The sequence below is a fragment of the Ailuropoda melanoleuca genome, chromosome 2 (genome assembly GCF_002007445.2).
Source record: "Ailuropoda melanoleuca isolate Jingjing chromosome 2, ASM200744v2, whole genome shotgun sequence".
Classification (NCBI taxonomy): Eukaryota; Metazoa; Chordata; class Mammalia; order Carnivora; family Ursidae; genus Ailuropoda; species Ailuropoda melanoleuca.
In genome coordinates this window covers 20,550,472-20,565,479 of record NC_048219.1, presented here as the reverse complement: position 1 = coordinate 20,565,479, position 15,008 = coordinate 20,550,472, and the positions used below count along the sequence as shown (strand labels likewise).

At 53.5% G+C, this 15,008-nt stretch overlaps 2 protein-coding genes across 14 annotated transcripts in view; one reads left to right on the top strand and one right to left on the bottom strand.

The window, feature by feature from the left end:
• The window catches only part of ERI3 (ERI1 exoribonuclease family member 3), a 126,850-nt gene extending 125,805 nt beyond the window's left edge, over positions 1-1,045 (top strand). For all 9 annotated transcript variants that reach the window (XM_019807069.2, XM_011233713.3, XM_002926313.4 and 6 more), the window contains one exon: positions 515-1,045. In XM_019807069.2, the coding sequence (XP_019662628.1) occupies positions 515-597 (83 nt within the window). In that variant the 3' untranslated portion in view covers positions 598-1,045. The remainder of the gene's footprint in view (positions 1-514) is intronic.
• Positions 1,046-1,459: 414 nt separating this feature from the next.
• DMAP1 (DNA methyltransferase 1 associated protein 1) lies at positions 1,460-10,381 on the bottom strand. 5 transcript variants are annotated; one of them, XM_011233711.3, is made up of 11 exons: positions 10,298-10,381; positions 9,973-10,118; positions 9,318-9,409; positions 8,864-9,059; positions 3,543-3,701; positions 3,244-3,411; positions 2,805-2,990; positions 2,605-2,676; positions 2,242-2,314; positions 1,812-2,107; positions 1,460-1,571 (listed from the first exon to the last, which is right to left on the bottom strand). In XM_011233711.3, the coding sequence occupies exons 2-11, from the start codon at positions 10,075-10,077 to the stop codon at positions 1,512-1,514; spliced, it is 1,407 nt and encodes a 468-aa protein (XP_011232013.1). In that variant the 5' UTR covers positions 10,078-10,118; positions 10,298-10,381; the 3' UTR covers positions 1,460-1,511. The 5 variants fall into 5 exon arrangements, with proteins under 5 accessions (XP_011232013.1, XP_019662633.1, XP_034506934.1 ...); XM_019807074.2 differs by having other exon boundaries at positions 9,973-10,082; positions 10,298-10,349; XM_034651043.1 differs by lacking the exon at positions 9,318-9,409.
• Between the last annotated feature and the right edge of the window lie 4,627 nt (positions 10,382-15,008).

The window sequence follows — 15,008 nt, the reverse complement described above, 5'->3', positions numbered from 1 at the left end:
CACACACACACACGCACACACACGCACACAAGTGCCGGCAAAGTCACCCTGGCCGTGGGCGTGATGAATGGCCGCACAGTAATGAAATGGAGACATCAAGGCGGGTGGCGGGAAGACGGAGTGTGGCGGACGGGCCGTCCCCACGCGGCAGCAACAAGAAGGATCGCCCAGCGGCCGGGGGCCGTCAAGGGAGAAATTACACATTTACTCTGCCTTTTTCTTACTGCGACGGCGCCCATACATCACCGCAGGGGCTGGGGCGGGACATGCCGGCCAATTTCCAGCATGAATTATGGGCCTGAGCAGCATTGAGACGACGCTTCCTGCCGGCCCAGCCTCATCCAGCCCAACCTGAGGCTGGAGATGTTGCCACCAGCGGACAGGACCCCCTGGCTTAGAGCCTGTGGCTCTTGAATGTGGCCCTGCTCCCCTCCCCCACCCATGTAAGAGCACCTGTGGGCACAGAGGGGAAGGATCTGGGACCCATCTAAATGTCTTCTCTTTCTCTTCTCAGATGACTGCAAGAACATTGCCAACATCATGAAGACACTTGCATATCAAGGCTTCATCTTCAAGCAGACATCAAAGCCATTCTGATTGGCCGAGGATGGGATGGGGCAGGACAGGGTAGCTGCTTGGCCCAGCCCAGAACCCTCCTTTCCCTCACCAGAGGGGAAAAGGGAGAGTGGCACAGCTCTACATCCAGAGTGTCCCCCAGCCTGCCCTGTGGGCTTGTGCCCTGGGTAAGGGCTTGGCCACTCGGCCCCTCTGGAGCAGACACTTTGTGCCCCCCACCCCAATCCCTCAACCTCAGCCCAGTATTAGCCCCTCCCATTGTGGGCCTGGGCTAGGGGGACCCAGGCACTCACCGCCTCTTCCCTGGTACACAGGCTTCTGCTGGGGCCACTGAGCCCCCCTGTGCCCCCTCCCATCTGTAGTGCATGGTGTGTGGTGCCCCCAGGGCTCCAGGACAGATCAGGCCCCACCTTGTGTCTACCCCCATCCCCGCTGTGAACGTGCCACTGAATAAAGTCGGGGAAACGAGGCTCTGGGTGTGCGTGGACCGGGCGCTGCTGTGCCTGATGCCGTCCAAGGTGTATGAGGGTTAGAGCGTGTTCCAGGCTGCTCTGGGCTGAAGGCCACTGGTGCAACTGGCAGTCACTGGAGCACCTGGGAGACCCTCCCTGAATGAGCACGGGGCCATGGGGACTGTGAGCACAAGGCAGTGTTCGAAGTGGCTGATATCTGAGGCCACTGTGATGTGTGAACCGTCTTGAGTGCAGAACCGAGTACAGATGTTTGGGCAAAACTGGCCGTGGTGAGAGGGCTGCTAAGGGCCTCCACACAGGCAAGTCCCGATGCCACCCCTGTGGAGTGGGTGTGGTGACCGCTCCCACTGCTGCCCCCCCCCCCAGCCAGGGGCATCACAAGTGGTGGGAAGGAAAAGGAAGCAGCCCAGTCCAACTCAGCAGCTCTATTTACACAGCAGCACCCACACCCCGTGTGGCCTCTCACGGCTTCTTGGCTTTCTTCACAGAAGAGGAACTGGAGGCCGATTCCCGTCGCTTCCTCTGAGAAGACACAGAAGGCGACGGAGTCAGTGGCCCCCAAAGCTCTATTCGGGCTTGGTGCAAGCACTTCACACGCAGGGCAGGTGATGCGCTCGGGCCACCCGGTCCTACCCAGCCTCAGAACCCATCGGAGTAACCACTCCCAGTGCGGGCACTAGAGGCAGCGGAGCCGGTACACGCCCATGTGTGCGCTCACATGCAGGGCCAGTCTATGCTCCCCCCGTCCATCCAGGCCCTTACCGAATTGGGCGTGAGGGGTGCGCCCACCACATCGATGATGGTGTCCTTGGTGGGGTCGGGGCCGAGAGTGGGGTCGGGTACCATGGGCTCAACAGAGGCGGGGGCCGGGCCGGATGCTGGCGTGGCAGGGCCCCCCAGCACGCCTGCCCTGGCCAGGGCCTCGTGCCGGTGCCGCAGCATCTGCAGCTCATACTCGCAGTTGGCGCAGGCCTGCTTGAGCTCGTAGAGCAGCACCAGGTCACTCCGCAGCTCATTGAACATGTGCACCAGCTCCTCGGTAGGCGTCGGGCTCAGCTCTGCAGGCGGTGGGTGGAGGGCACGGGCAGAGCCAGGGTGTGCGGGAAGGCCAGCAACAGGAAGTGCCCTCCCCCACCCGGCCTGGATCGGCAGCCGCGGGGGGGCAGGTGCTGCGGGCCCAGTCCCCACTCACCCACGCCAAGCTCCAGCAGCATCTGCTCCAGGGCCTTGATCTTCTTCTGTCCCACAGAGCTTGGCAGCTTCATCTGCAAAGACACAGGCTGCTAAGCCCTCTCCCCGACAAGTGGTTAAGGATGAGGGGGACCAAAGCCAAGGGGAGCAGGAGAGAAGTGAACCCCTGGAGGCAGCTCTATGTCCGAAAAGAAAATAACCAGCAGGTGGAACAGAGCAAGAGCTTTGACCTCAGCCCAGCCACATCCCTGAGACCTCTCTCTGCAGCACATGGCACCCCCTCTCCCGGGGCTCGGGTGCCACGGCTGCCGCGCAGGCTGTGGGGAGCCCAGGACCCCAGCATGGTGATGGAGGTGACACGTACCCGCTGGCTCCGCAGGGTGACGCCAGCGGACTTGAAGTCAGGGAACTTGATGCCTGCAGTCTCAGGAACAGCCTGGGGGAAAAGAAGTTATGGACACCGAGGTGTGGCAGCAGGAGGGCCCAAGGTTAGTCCCGATACCCCACTAGCTCTGGTGCTCTCGGAGCCCTCCACCCCAAGCTGGGCTGACTCCATCTCCGCACCGGCTTCTCTGCCTCCTTTTTCTGGGGTAGCTTCTTCTTGGGGGCTTTGCGCTCTGTGCGTCTCTGCTCCGCGGTGGTGTCTGCTGCTGTTATCAGCTTCTGCAGGTCCTGGCTGCGCTTCTCCCGCTCCTTCTTCCGGGCCTCGATCTTGCGCAGCTCCTGCAGCAGATACTCCTCCTCCGCCACCTGGGAAAGCGAGATGCCAAGAAGTGTGAGGGTGCCCGGGGGCGGGGGGGAGGGCAGACGGGGACGTGCAGGGCCTCTGGGCTGTCTGTGAGGGACTCTAAGAGGAAAGAGGCCACGAGGGAGGGGAAGCGGTGTGGAGCAGGGAGAGTGGCTAGTGAGGAAGGCAGGAGAACCTGGAGGGGAGGGAGATGAGAGTATGCAGGATGGAAGCAAAGGGCTTCAGGGCAGGGAGGTCGTGAGGCTCCCGGCTGACCTGCTCTGGGGTGCGGTTGTAGAGACGCTCTAGTTGTTCCTTCCGCCGTCGCTCGTGCCCAGCATCAAATACCGGTATCTTGAGGTCTGTGCCTGGCACAGCCCGCACGTTGGCAAGCTTGGCACAGATGTGGTAGTACCGCTCCTTCAAGTCCTCCACAGAACGCTTCTGAGGATAAAGCCGCAGTGGGAAGGGAGGATGAATGCCCAGAGGCATAGGGAAGGGCTCGCATGAAGACAGGAAGGGGCCTGCCAGGCGCAGGAGTTGGGCACACATGCAAATGCATGACACCAGCTCACCTTGAACTGCTGGTGGTCGTACCGGTCATGGATGACTACAAAACGTAAGTCAAAGCGGCGGCTGAGGTCAAAGAGATGGTCCGTTTCTGCCTTAGTCCAAGCGTCGTCGTGAAGGTACAGCTGGTACTCCTGCTCTGAATACACGGGAACCTGCACAGTCTACCGGCACAGAGGGGCAGAGTGGGGCACACCGCATCAAGTCACGGCCGGCGAGCTCCAGCGCCCTGGGATCGCAGCCCCTCCTGTGTACTGCCAACCCTGAGGCCAGACCAGAGCAAACCCTCTGCCTGGGGCCCTGCACAGGGCAGCCTGGAAATGAGGCTTCCAAGCGAGGAACCACACTGCTGGCCTCAAGACCCTGGCGGGCTCTAGGACCACAGCCCGCCTCTGGATTCAGTCCAGGAGCGACTTCACCATGCCTTCAGCTCCAGAGCCTCAGTAATAGGATGCATGCCCCTGTCCCCAGGGTTAAGGTGAGGGGCTCACATGTAAGTGCTTCTATGGAGTCCAAAGGTTAACTCTGGAGCAGAGCAGATGGCTAAATACTGGAGAAAAGGCCCAGGATCCCAAAGTCCATAGAACCTTTGTCTGAAGCACTCCTGCCACCCAGTGGTCACAATGAGACTTGCAGCTCCCCCAGAGCAGGCCGAGGTCTCTTCTCTACAGAAAAGGGGCCTCAATCCTACTCCCAGCACACGCACCCCTGCACAGTTCCTGCCTCCCCTCTGCCACACCCCAACCCCCAGACCTTCCTCGGGGAAAAAAAGCACCACCAGCAGCTGGCCAGTCAGTCAGAGACCCCAGGAATGCGGCAGTGTTAGGCTGGACTACAGAAGTCCCTTTTCTCTATCAAAGACCATCTTGGCTCTACCCCTGCTCTCAAGACCCTATTTCCAGCTGCCTCTTGGACTTCTCCTACTGGAGGTCCCACATACACCTCAAACTTAGTATGTTCAGGTGACAGATGTTAACCAGGTTTATTGTGGTGATCATTTTGCGATATACACAAATATGAATCATGTTGTACACCTGAAACTAACAGAATATTATATGCTGATTATATTTCAATAGAAATACCTGTGTGTGTTCAGTACTGAGCTCATCACCCTCCCTCAAACTTCTAGCTCTTCCAGTTCAGTTCTCAGTCATTATCACCATTAGCCAACACAGGTGCCCAAGCCAGAAGACTAGAAAGCATTTTTAACTCCTACCTTTACCTTTGGCCTCTCCCCTTCCACAAAGCTGTGGCGTTCACTCCAGGATCTCTATCTCCACCTGCCCCATCGCAGTCCAGACCACCACCACCACTGCCTGCATCAGAGAAGCAGCCTCCCCACCAGCCTCTCTGCCTCCCTCTGATCCTCCTCCAAGCAATTCTCTATCCACAACCAAGATGTGATCTCTCTGACCAGTGCTACCTAAAGGACAGCATGCAGACCAGTACTGTTTGCAAACTGGTACCAGTGGTCTACGTAAGCATGGCAAGTGAGAGTAGGCATTTATAGAAACCTTTATGAAGGGGCGCCTCGGTGGCGCAGTCGTTAAGCGTCTGCGTTTGGCTCAGGGAGTGATCCCGGCGTTCTGGGATCGAGCCCCACATCAGGCTCCTCCGCTGGGAGCCTGCTTCTTCCTCTCCCACTCCCCCTGCTTGTGTTCCCTCTCTCATTGGCTGTCTCTCTCTGTCAGATAAATAAATAAAATCTTTAAAAAAAAAAAAAAAAGAAACCTTTATGAAATTTCACAGAAATCACATGCTACTGAATTGAATATGAAGAAACATGGGGGGTCGCCTGGGTGGTTCAGGTCGTGATCTCGGGGTCCCGGGATTGAGCCCCATGTTGGGGGGGGTTCCCTGCTCAGCGGGGAGTCTACTTCTCCTTCTGCCCCTCCACCCCCCTGCTCATGTTCACTTGAGCTTTCTCAAATAAGTAAATCTTTAAAAACAACGACAACAACAACACAGACTTGTATTTTGTCTTTTCTTGTAACCTTACTATCAGTCTCTGATGGATTGGAAATATTTTTTTAAAGTCCTTCATCACAGATAATTTGAGAAGCACTGTTCTAGAATAATATCTGATCATGTCACCCAACCATCTCTTACTAAAAAACTCAGTTCTCCGCTACACTAAAAGTGCCTTCTAGATAATTCACAAACTCAAGAGCAAGGACTGTCTGGTTCATTTCCTATCTTTGGGGTTCAGCAGAGGGCCAGGCACACTCTAAGTATCAATGAATATTTACAGACTCAACCAATGAACACAGGGGTGGATGACCCAGTCTCTCTGCAGCCACTGTCCCTCATGCACCCAAAGTTCCAAACAAATGACTAGCAGTGTCGGGAACATACTAGGCTCTCCCCCTCAGCCTTTGTTGTTCTTGCCTAAAGTGCATTCCCACTTCCACATTCCTTCCTACATAGATAACTCCTCATCCTTTTGATCTCTTTCAGGCATTAGCTTCTCTGGGAAGTCTCTTGGTTTCCCATGTATTTCAATTGCATTTAATTAAAAAAAAAAAAAAAAAGCTCAGGAACTGTATAGCCAGTTCTGCTCTCAAGGAGCTCACAGGCAAGTGAGGGAGACACTCATTCATTCAACAAATATTTATCCTGGGCCTGCCGACCTATGCTGGGAACACAGTGCTGAATGAGACAGACAGTGGTCTTACCTTCTCAGAGCTCACAGTCCAGCTGAAAAAATAATATAGTCCAATGTGGCGAGTTTGATGCCACAGGTACACCTAAGGGTATAATGAGTGACACCTGATCCAGCCCGGGGACAAGGATCAGTCAGGGGAAAAGTGACGGGACAGTAAGGTTACTTTGAAAGAAGAGAGTGAAGTGATCATGATTCTGTTTTGTAAAGACACCCCGGCAGCAGTAAGGACAGACAGGCTGAAACAAGAGCCTGGGAGGCCGGCTGGCAGGTTTTGGAAACAATCCAGCTGAGAAGTGAAGAGGCCTGAACTAAAACAGTAGCAGTAGAAGGCAGACAACAGGGCACAGACGTAACTTTGGTTAAAACCACAGGACTTGGGACTTGGACGTGAAGGTGAAGAAAGACGCCGTCACAGGTGACCCCGTGTCTCGGGCTTGAGCAAGAGAGCAGCTGGGGAGCCACAGACTGAGAGTGGGGCCCCAGAGCAAGCAGTACTGGAGCAAGGACCATTAGTTCATCTTATTCCGACTTCATTCTCCACCTGTGCTCACCATGATCTTTCTACGACTCGAATGGGATCCTGACAGTACTCTATTTAAAAATCTCTCAGGGGCGCCTGGGTGGCACAGCGGTTAAGTGTCTGCCTTCGGCTCAGGCTCAGGGCGTGATCCCGGCGTTATGGGATAGAGCCCCACATCAGGCTCTATCGCTATGAGCCTGCTTCTTCCTCTCCCACTCCCCCTGCTTGTGTTCCCTCTCTCGCTGGCTCTCTGTCAAATAAATAAATAAAATCTTTTTAAAAAATTAAAAAATTAAAGAAAAAATAAATAAAAATCTGTCAGTCACTACCCAAAGATATCAGGGCCAAGCCCAGATTCCTCTCAGGCCGTATCTTCCACCACGTCCTACCCCGGGCTTTAGGCTCCATCAATAGGGAAACGCCTGCAGCATACCACACATGTGACTGGTTTTCTATCTATGCCTTTGCTCCTGCTCACCCCTCTGCCTGAAAAAGTCACCATACTCCTTGGCTGACATCGCCTGGTGACATCCTTTAGGATGCCAACTCCAGCTCTAACTGCTCCAGAAGCTCCCACGGCCTTCAGGTCCTCCCAAAACAGCATGTATCCTACCAAACCGTAATTGCCTGTGCCTCTCCCCACTCCCTCCCCAACAATATGGAGAGTTTCTTGCGGGCAGATATTGTTTCTGGTGCATTTTTGTGTTCTCAATGCCTAGGGCTTGCCTTGGCACGAAGCAGCATTTACCAAATACAAAATGAACATTCTTTCATCTTCCTCAAATTGTGGCATCCAATCTTCCCTCCCATCACCTCAACACCTCACCTCTTGGTTGTCCCTTCTCAACCCTACACCTCCAGCCTCTCCCTCCAATGGACCTGAGGGGGCCTGAGGATAGTGGTGAGATGGAGGAAAACCAGGTCTCTCCAGGCTGGAGAAGAATGGTGGGTCACAGCCGGACGTGCTCCGTCCACAAAGCCTGTGAGCCATCCAGGCAGAGCTGTGCAGGTACAGTTGGCTACACTGGACTGAGGGGGAGAAAGTCAGGACTTGGAAGTCCTGGAATCAGGCCTGTGTTTTCAGCCTCCAAGACTAGGCTGCTCCAGGCTGCAGGGACTGTGACACCGTATCATATATTGGCTTGAATAACAGCCTAGGAAATCCTAGCCTAGCCCAGCTCTGCCTCTCACCGGCTGGGGAAGCGTGGATAAGGCCCTGCTCTATCTGAGCCTCAGTAATCTAGACCAGAGATGATTCAGCTTGGACTAGGGTGCCAGCACGGGGAACGAAGAACAAAGGCAGACGTGGTTTATTACAGAAACAGAATCAGTGGGACTCAATGATTAGATGTATCACTGAGATTTAGTTCAAACGCCACCTTCTCAGAGAGGCCCACCCTAACCACATTATCTAAATTAGGCCTCCCCTATGCCTACAAGTTCACTCTTCAAAACTCATTTCATATTCCACTCATATCCTAGTTTCATTTTACAGATGGCTCTTATCTGAAAGAATCCAATTTATTTGCTTACATGTTTGTTTTCTATCTTTTCCTACCTTCTTTGTCCTATTGTTGACTGAAATAATTGGAGACTACAGGAGAAGTTAAGTCAAGGATGAATCCCAAGTTTCTGGTTTGGGTAGCTGGGTGGACAGTGGTGCCATTCACTGATATGGGTGAGGAAGAGAGGGAATGGATGAGTTCTGCTCAAGGGTACCTACTTGAAGTACTTGTGGGGCCTTCACGGACAGACATCAAGTAAATGATTGGATGTGGCTCTGGACTGGAGATATTAAGTGGGGTCACTAGCATACAGCAGGCAACTGAAGCCATAGAGAAAATGAGACACACTAGGGAGAAAGTACAGAGAGACAAGGACACAGCTCTGAGGAACAGCAACATTTGAAGGGCCAAGAGAAGCCACCAAAAAACAGACCAGATCCAGGAAAGGACAGAATCCCATGGCTGGAAGAGACCCATGAAATCTCACCCTGCAGGTATCTGCCATGTGGACTGAAGGGATAACCATGGTTGATACAAAGACTGACTCTGGAGCCAACTCCAGGAGGCTGAGAGCTCCCAGGAGTAGCTCAGAGTGGCTGAGCAACCTTGGCTTATGTCCAAATGGTGACAGCTCACCTTATTGAACCTGGCGAAGGGGTAGTCCTTGCCCTCCTCAGCTGCCCGTCGCCAGTGGAAGAACATAGCTCCATCTTTGCGGGCTGGGTTGGTGAATGGCATCCACTTCCAGGGCCGCACCTTCTTAGAGCCCAACTTGGCTTTCACTGTGCGGTAGCCTTGACCAGTGTCACTGGGTAGCAGTGGGGGTGCATCCCTGGGAGCAGGGTTTGGAGAGATGAGAGGTTAGAGCCAGAGGTGTGCAGAGAGCCTTTGGGACCAGGCTGATCTACCCTAGAGCAAGGAAGTCATATCCTGGAATGAGAAGTCTGAGCTCCCCCTGCATCCTACTAAGAAAGCAGGAGCCCAGACTGGGGAGGGCGGCAGGGACAGAACTGGCAGAGAAAACCAGGACAGAGGGCATGCAGACTGGTCAGGAACCAGAACCTGGGGGGTTTGGGATCCTAATACTTGCTTCTTGTCAGAGTAGAGCAGTGCATAGACCTCTCGGTGCATGCCCTCAGGCCTCTTGAAGGTCAGTGTCTCAGAGGACTTCTTGGACTTTTTCTGCGAAGGGAAACCACAGGATAGGAACCACAGCCTAAACTCCTTTCCCTGAAAATTCTCTAGCCCAGCTCAATCCCTGAACAAAACAGCACCTACAGGTACAATGACACACATACACACTTGACACATAACGACACACTGCGAAGGCCCACTCACAGGGGCACTCCTAGGTGGAGCAGGTCATTCCCCTCCCCAACCCCACCTCACCTGTGTAGAGCCCCGACCTGTCAGAGTAGAAGATACTTTTCCACCGTTTCTCAGGATGTCACACCGACTTGGTGCCACCCCGCCCCCCCCATATCCTACAAGTGTCTCACTCTTTTGGTGCTCCCATCTCCTATGAGTGTCACACTCTCTTGGTCCCCACCATTTCCTATGGGTGTCCCACCACTTCCATCCCAATCCCATCAAGGTAACACATGTTCTCTGTCCCGTTATGTCACACCTTTCCGCCCATCTCCGTAGGAGCGCAGCACTCCACCCCCCACCCGTCTCCCCCATCTCTCTCCCGTTGTCTCTGCTCCCCACCACTTCACTCCCAGTACCCAAGGCGCCCCTGCTACCTTGTCCGGGTTGATGATGTCCTTCTTGCTGATGGTCCCGGAAGCTGCATCCCCCTCTGGACCTCCGAGTTCTAGAATGTCCCGCACATCCGCGCCTGTAGCCATCGCGCCTGACGGGGGAGCGCCCCGAGGTCAAGGGTCAGTGCCTGAGAAGGGACCAGGCTCAGGCCAGGGGGCGGAGCCACTTCAGCCCCAAGTGAGGCGGAGTGAAGGGGCGGGCCGCCAGGAGGACGACAGCCCAGTCGGGTCGGGGTTCCGCCTGTGTCCCGCCGTTTGTGTCTCCCCAACGGCCCGGTCTGCCTCCTAAGCCCCAGAGCCTCCGCACCTGGATTCCCCGACTGCCAGGGCCACCGCTCCCCTATCCCCGCAAAGCCGCGGACAGAAACTTCCGGTCGTGCTCACTCGAAACGCGGCCGGCAGGAACACTTCCGGTCTGTGCTAAGCGGAAATGGAGCCGGCTGGCAACCCAGTGAGAAAGCGGCTGACTGTGGTGAACCTGTCGCCGGCCTTGGCTCCCACGGGCTCGCAAGTGTTCGGGTGCTGAGTGCTTTCTGGCATTTTCCGCTCTACGTTGCTCTGTTGCATCTCGGGCAATAAAAACAGCGCAGAGCTTTGTGACCTTGGAAGTCTCTTAATTCCTCTGAACCCGTTTCATTTGTAAAAGGGAAATTGTAATGACACCTGCTTAAATGAAGTACCGATAATCCATGCAAAACATTAGCAAATTGCCTGGAACGTTTACTTTTTTATTAAATGAATCAGTGGTATTAATGGCCCCTGTTCATTAAATGCTAAGTGTGTACCAGGCACTGTGCTAAGCGTCAGAGATGAAGAGCTAAACTAGTCAAGGCGGAGCATCCCAGGATGGCTGCCGGGATGGAGTGAGGTCTGGGGCTTCACTTGCACCTTCTCTGATGGAGCTCCCCTCCCATGGGGCTTTCCTGGAGCCAGCTTCCTGGAGCTAAACTAGTCTCAGAGCTAACTGCACTAGTGTGGGTTACAAAGAGGCCCAAGAACACAGCCCCAGGCAGGAAGCAGCTAGAAGTCTCTCTTAAAGGAAGAAATTTACTAATCTCCCTGGAGAGAGCGACGTCTATAACAGGAGGTCCTGAGGAAAGGCAGAAGGGACAGGAAAAGCAGCTCTCAACTTCAGTCTCTGCATACCAGCCTGCAAGCATGGAAGACACGTAGCCATTGAGCATGGGGCCAGGGCTTGTTAAAGCATTAAGGAAACCAGACCCCAAGCCAGCCTGCAGAAGAACCAATCGGGGAGGAGCACACAGCCTGCACAAGTTAGCTATCAGTGATGCAGCCTGGGGCCCCTGGGTGGCTCAGTCGTTAAGTGTCTGCTTAGGCTCAGGGTGTGATCCGAGGATCCTGGGGTGGAGCCCCACAATGGACTCCCTGCTCCACTAGGAGCCTGCTTCTTCCTCTCCCACTCCCCCTGCTTGTGTTCCCTCTCTCGCTGTCTCTCTCTCTCTGTCAAATAAATAAATAAAATCTTAAAAAAAAAATGCTGCTGCCTATTCTGGCTTGGAGGGGACAAGGACACAGCAGCTGCAGCTGCAGGCCTACCTACACCCCAAAGCTTTGGAGAACTGGGCCTGGAGGTAGAAACCTTGCCCTTTTCCAGAGACCTGATTTCTGGGTGAGTCCTCTGGGCTCTAAACGGTTTCTAGGCAAAGCCAGGGTCTCGTGCAGAAACTGCCCACAGGGTAAGGGAATAGTCCTTGGAGCCAGAAGTGGACAAAGCAATGGGTAAGAGTGCTGCATTCCTGCCTCCGACGCTTGACTCTACCTGTAGTTAGTTGTGTAATTATTTGTTTAATACATGTCTCCCCAGAGAGCTTGTTTTAATTTATTGTTTTGTCTTTTTGAGAGAGAGAGCACATATGAGTGGGGATGTGCAGGGGAGCAGAGGGAGAGAGAGAATCTTAGGCAGGCTCCATGCCCAGTGCAGAGCCCAACGCTGGCTCAGTCTCATGCCCCTGAGATCATGACCTGAGCCGAAATCAAGAGTCCGACGCTTAATCAACGGAGCTACCCAGGCGCCCCTCCCCTGATAGATTTATTTCTATGAGGATCGTTGTACATAAAAGTATGTATATATCAAGCATTGTTCTAGGCTCTGGGGATGCAGTGGGTGAATGAAATACAAATGCCCCTTGGTGGAGCTTATATCTAGTGGAAGAAGAGAAGCTCTGAGCATATAAACAATAAAATAGTGTAAGTTTTGATGGTGACAAGAGCTGTGAAAAAAATAAAATAGGGTAATAGGCTGGGGGACTATTTTATGTAGTATGGTCAGGGAAACCTTCCCTGAAATCTGAGCTGAGGCTTAAGTGATGGAAGCAGCCACAGCATACCTGAGGAAGGAGTGTTTCAGACAGGAGGAAAAACAACTACAAAATCCCTAACATGGAAGGAACTCTATATATTAAAGGCACATAAAGGAAAAAGGCCAGTGTGGTGGGTGGTGAGTGAGGAGGGCGAGAATAGGAAGACTTGCGATCAGAGGTAAGTACAGGAGTAAGGAGTTTGGGTTTTACCCTGTGAGCAATTAGATGTTTTCCTTTCTTGGCCACAGTCTAGATTCTGTCCTCATCCTTGGAGTGCCACTGTAGCCGCTGTCATTGGGAAATTCCCCCAGACGACTGGTCCAGAGCTTCTCATCCCTTGGGGAAACGGAGTCCAGGGATTGGGAAAAGGGGACAAGAGAAGGATGCCTCTCTCAACCCATCTGAGGAGCCACTGCCCACACTTCCTCGACCAGACTGCAGGTGGCAACAGGTCCCACTGTGAGAACGGAGAGGGGCATGCTCTGCGATACTCACCCAGCACATCCTTGGTCGGGAGCACAGCATCACTTCTGGAGAGACTCTCTCATGGCAGTGACCTATTGCAGAGCCAGGGACAGGGACTTCAGGCCCGGACACTCTGGGGCTGCAGAGCAGTATGAAACCACCGTAGGGCATGTGGGAGTGGGCATGATGGCCTGCGGGGGCGGGGGGGGCGGATCTGGAGGCAGAACCAGGTGCGAGGCAGTGGCAACATCCCCTGGAATTCGGAACTGATTGGATGTGGATCTAGGAAACAGCATTTAAAAGGGACCCAGAAGCGCATCCCTCCTCAGCTTGTCTATTCACATCTGGGCCCAGAAATAGTAGACTGGGGCTCCCAAGGGCCGGGCCTGGCTCTCTCCTTCCTTTCTTTTTCTCCCTTTGCCCTCCCCCCCCACCTCCTCACCGAGACTACGCGCTCCTTAGCAGCGGCATTTTCCAACTAATGAGGGTAATTTTCCCCCTTTTTAAAATTTCCCACCTTTTAAATTGGGCAAAGAACATGGTAAGGAAAGCCCCACAGAAAGTGCTGCAGCCAGTACATGGACAGGTAAACATGCAGCATCACTGGTATACAAAGAAATGAAAAATTGAAAACTATAATGAGATACCAGTGTTTGCCTTCTCAGGTAGGTAAAAACCGTAAAATAATCATTGTGATACCTATTCTTGACAAGAGTACTCCTGCACTAGTCACCAGCCTACCCTGTTGATGAGAATGTCAACTGATCCGGTTTTGATCATTGGTTCATTCAACAAGTTGTTTAGCGCTTACTGGGAGCTACTTAGAACTGTGGCACTCGGGGAGCCTGGCTGGCCCAGTCAGAGAAGCATGCGACTTATGATCTCCGGGTCATGGGTTCGAGCCCCAGGTTGGGTGTAAAGATTACTTAAATAAATAAAAAAAATTAAAAAAAAAAAAAAGAGGAAGCGTGGCGCTCTATTCCAGGCCCTGCGCTAGCCCTGCGTATACAGCAGCAAAGACAATGTGATCCCTGCCTTCAGCGGGAACAGTTATTCCTCAATCAGGAACAAGTAGACGGAGCGGGAGCTGCTGATCAGGATGGCCTGTCTGCAAGGCCCTGAGACTTCCAGGCGGATCCCCTGGGGGGAATGCCCTCGGGGAGCTGGCTGCGATCAGGAAGTCGGGGGCGAGAAGCTGGAGGACAGGGACTCTGAGGAGGCTTGTGTGGGCCAGATCGGTTTTGTGATCAAGAGCGATGAAGACCTCTTCCAGGAATGACTGAAGGACGCCAGCCACGCCAGCAGCCCCCAGTCTGAGAGTGAAGCAAGGCCTTCTTGCGGGGCTCTCTGGGCAGCCCCCAGGCCCCAGCAGTGAGTCTACAGACGGGCAGCCCAGGGGGCACTCCTCCCCCATCCACCACAAAGGAAAGGATTGCTGTTGGTGCCCTCACCTCCACTACTCCAGGGTCTCTCAGGGGCTCTCTACCCTCGCATTTCAGCGTTTCTGGAATTCTCTCTCTTGCATGCATTTCCCTTCTCCTTCCCTGCCAGTGTACTACCCATAGTTACCAGCTTTTCAGAGTGGATTCCGGGCTCCTTCCCTCACCCCACCCTCACCTCTGGACTGTCTTGTGCCATTCGGCTTCTTTTTCTTTTTTTTCTTTGCAGAGCAGACTTCTCAGCTGCCAGAACTGTGATCAAATAAGTTTCTATTGTTTAAGCCACCCAGTCTGTAGGAGTTCTGTTAGAACAGCTCCAACTGAGACATTTTTCTTTTAAATACATATTCATATTTGGCAAGCCAGTCCTTCTAAAGTCTGGAGTCACTTATAAAACTTCTTTGCAAGTCAATTCTTTTGCTTTTCTAAATTAACCAAATAAATAAAAATCAAAGTCAGGACAAGACATCGCACCTTGTACCACCCACCTCATAGAAAGTATTACGAAGCTCGGTGGTCCTCTTTGGGGTTGGAGGCCACATGCTCAACATCCGGGCCTGCTGCTCTGACCCATTTACCGGGTAACCTGTAAGGTCAGAGAGGGGCCTGGCTCAAAAAGGGGTTCTCCAGTAGGTCCAGGTTGCAGTGCAAGCTGTGTTGGCAATTTGGTGATTATCCAACAGACCCAATGGCCTGGGAAGTATCTTGTGACAGGATCTTATATATACGTTCAGGCAATCCCAAGGGGAGAATCACAGCACGGGCACCCAGGATTCCAAAGTAAGGCTGTGAT

What these genes read in the sequence shown, in the direction of transcription:
- DMAP1 (XM_011233711.3), bottom strand. Translation starts at nt 10,077, where the DNA reads ATGGCTACAGGCGCGGATGTGCGGGACATTCTAGAACTCGGAGGTCCA. An exon ending in AAAAGGAGGCAGAGAAGCCG is followed by an intron (nt 2,677 to 2,804) that starts GTGCGGAGATGG and finishes CTTTTCCCCCAG; the next exon opens with GCTGTTCCTGAGACTGCAGG. An exon ending in GCTGCTGGAGCTTGGCGTGG is followed by an intron (nt 2,108 to 2,241) that starts GTGAGTGGGGAC and finishes CACCGCCTGCAG; the next exon opens with AGCTGAGCCCGACGCCTACC.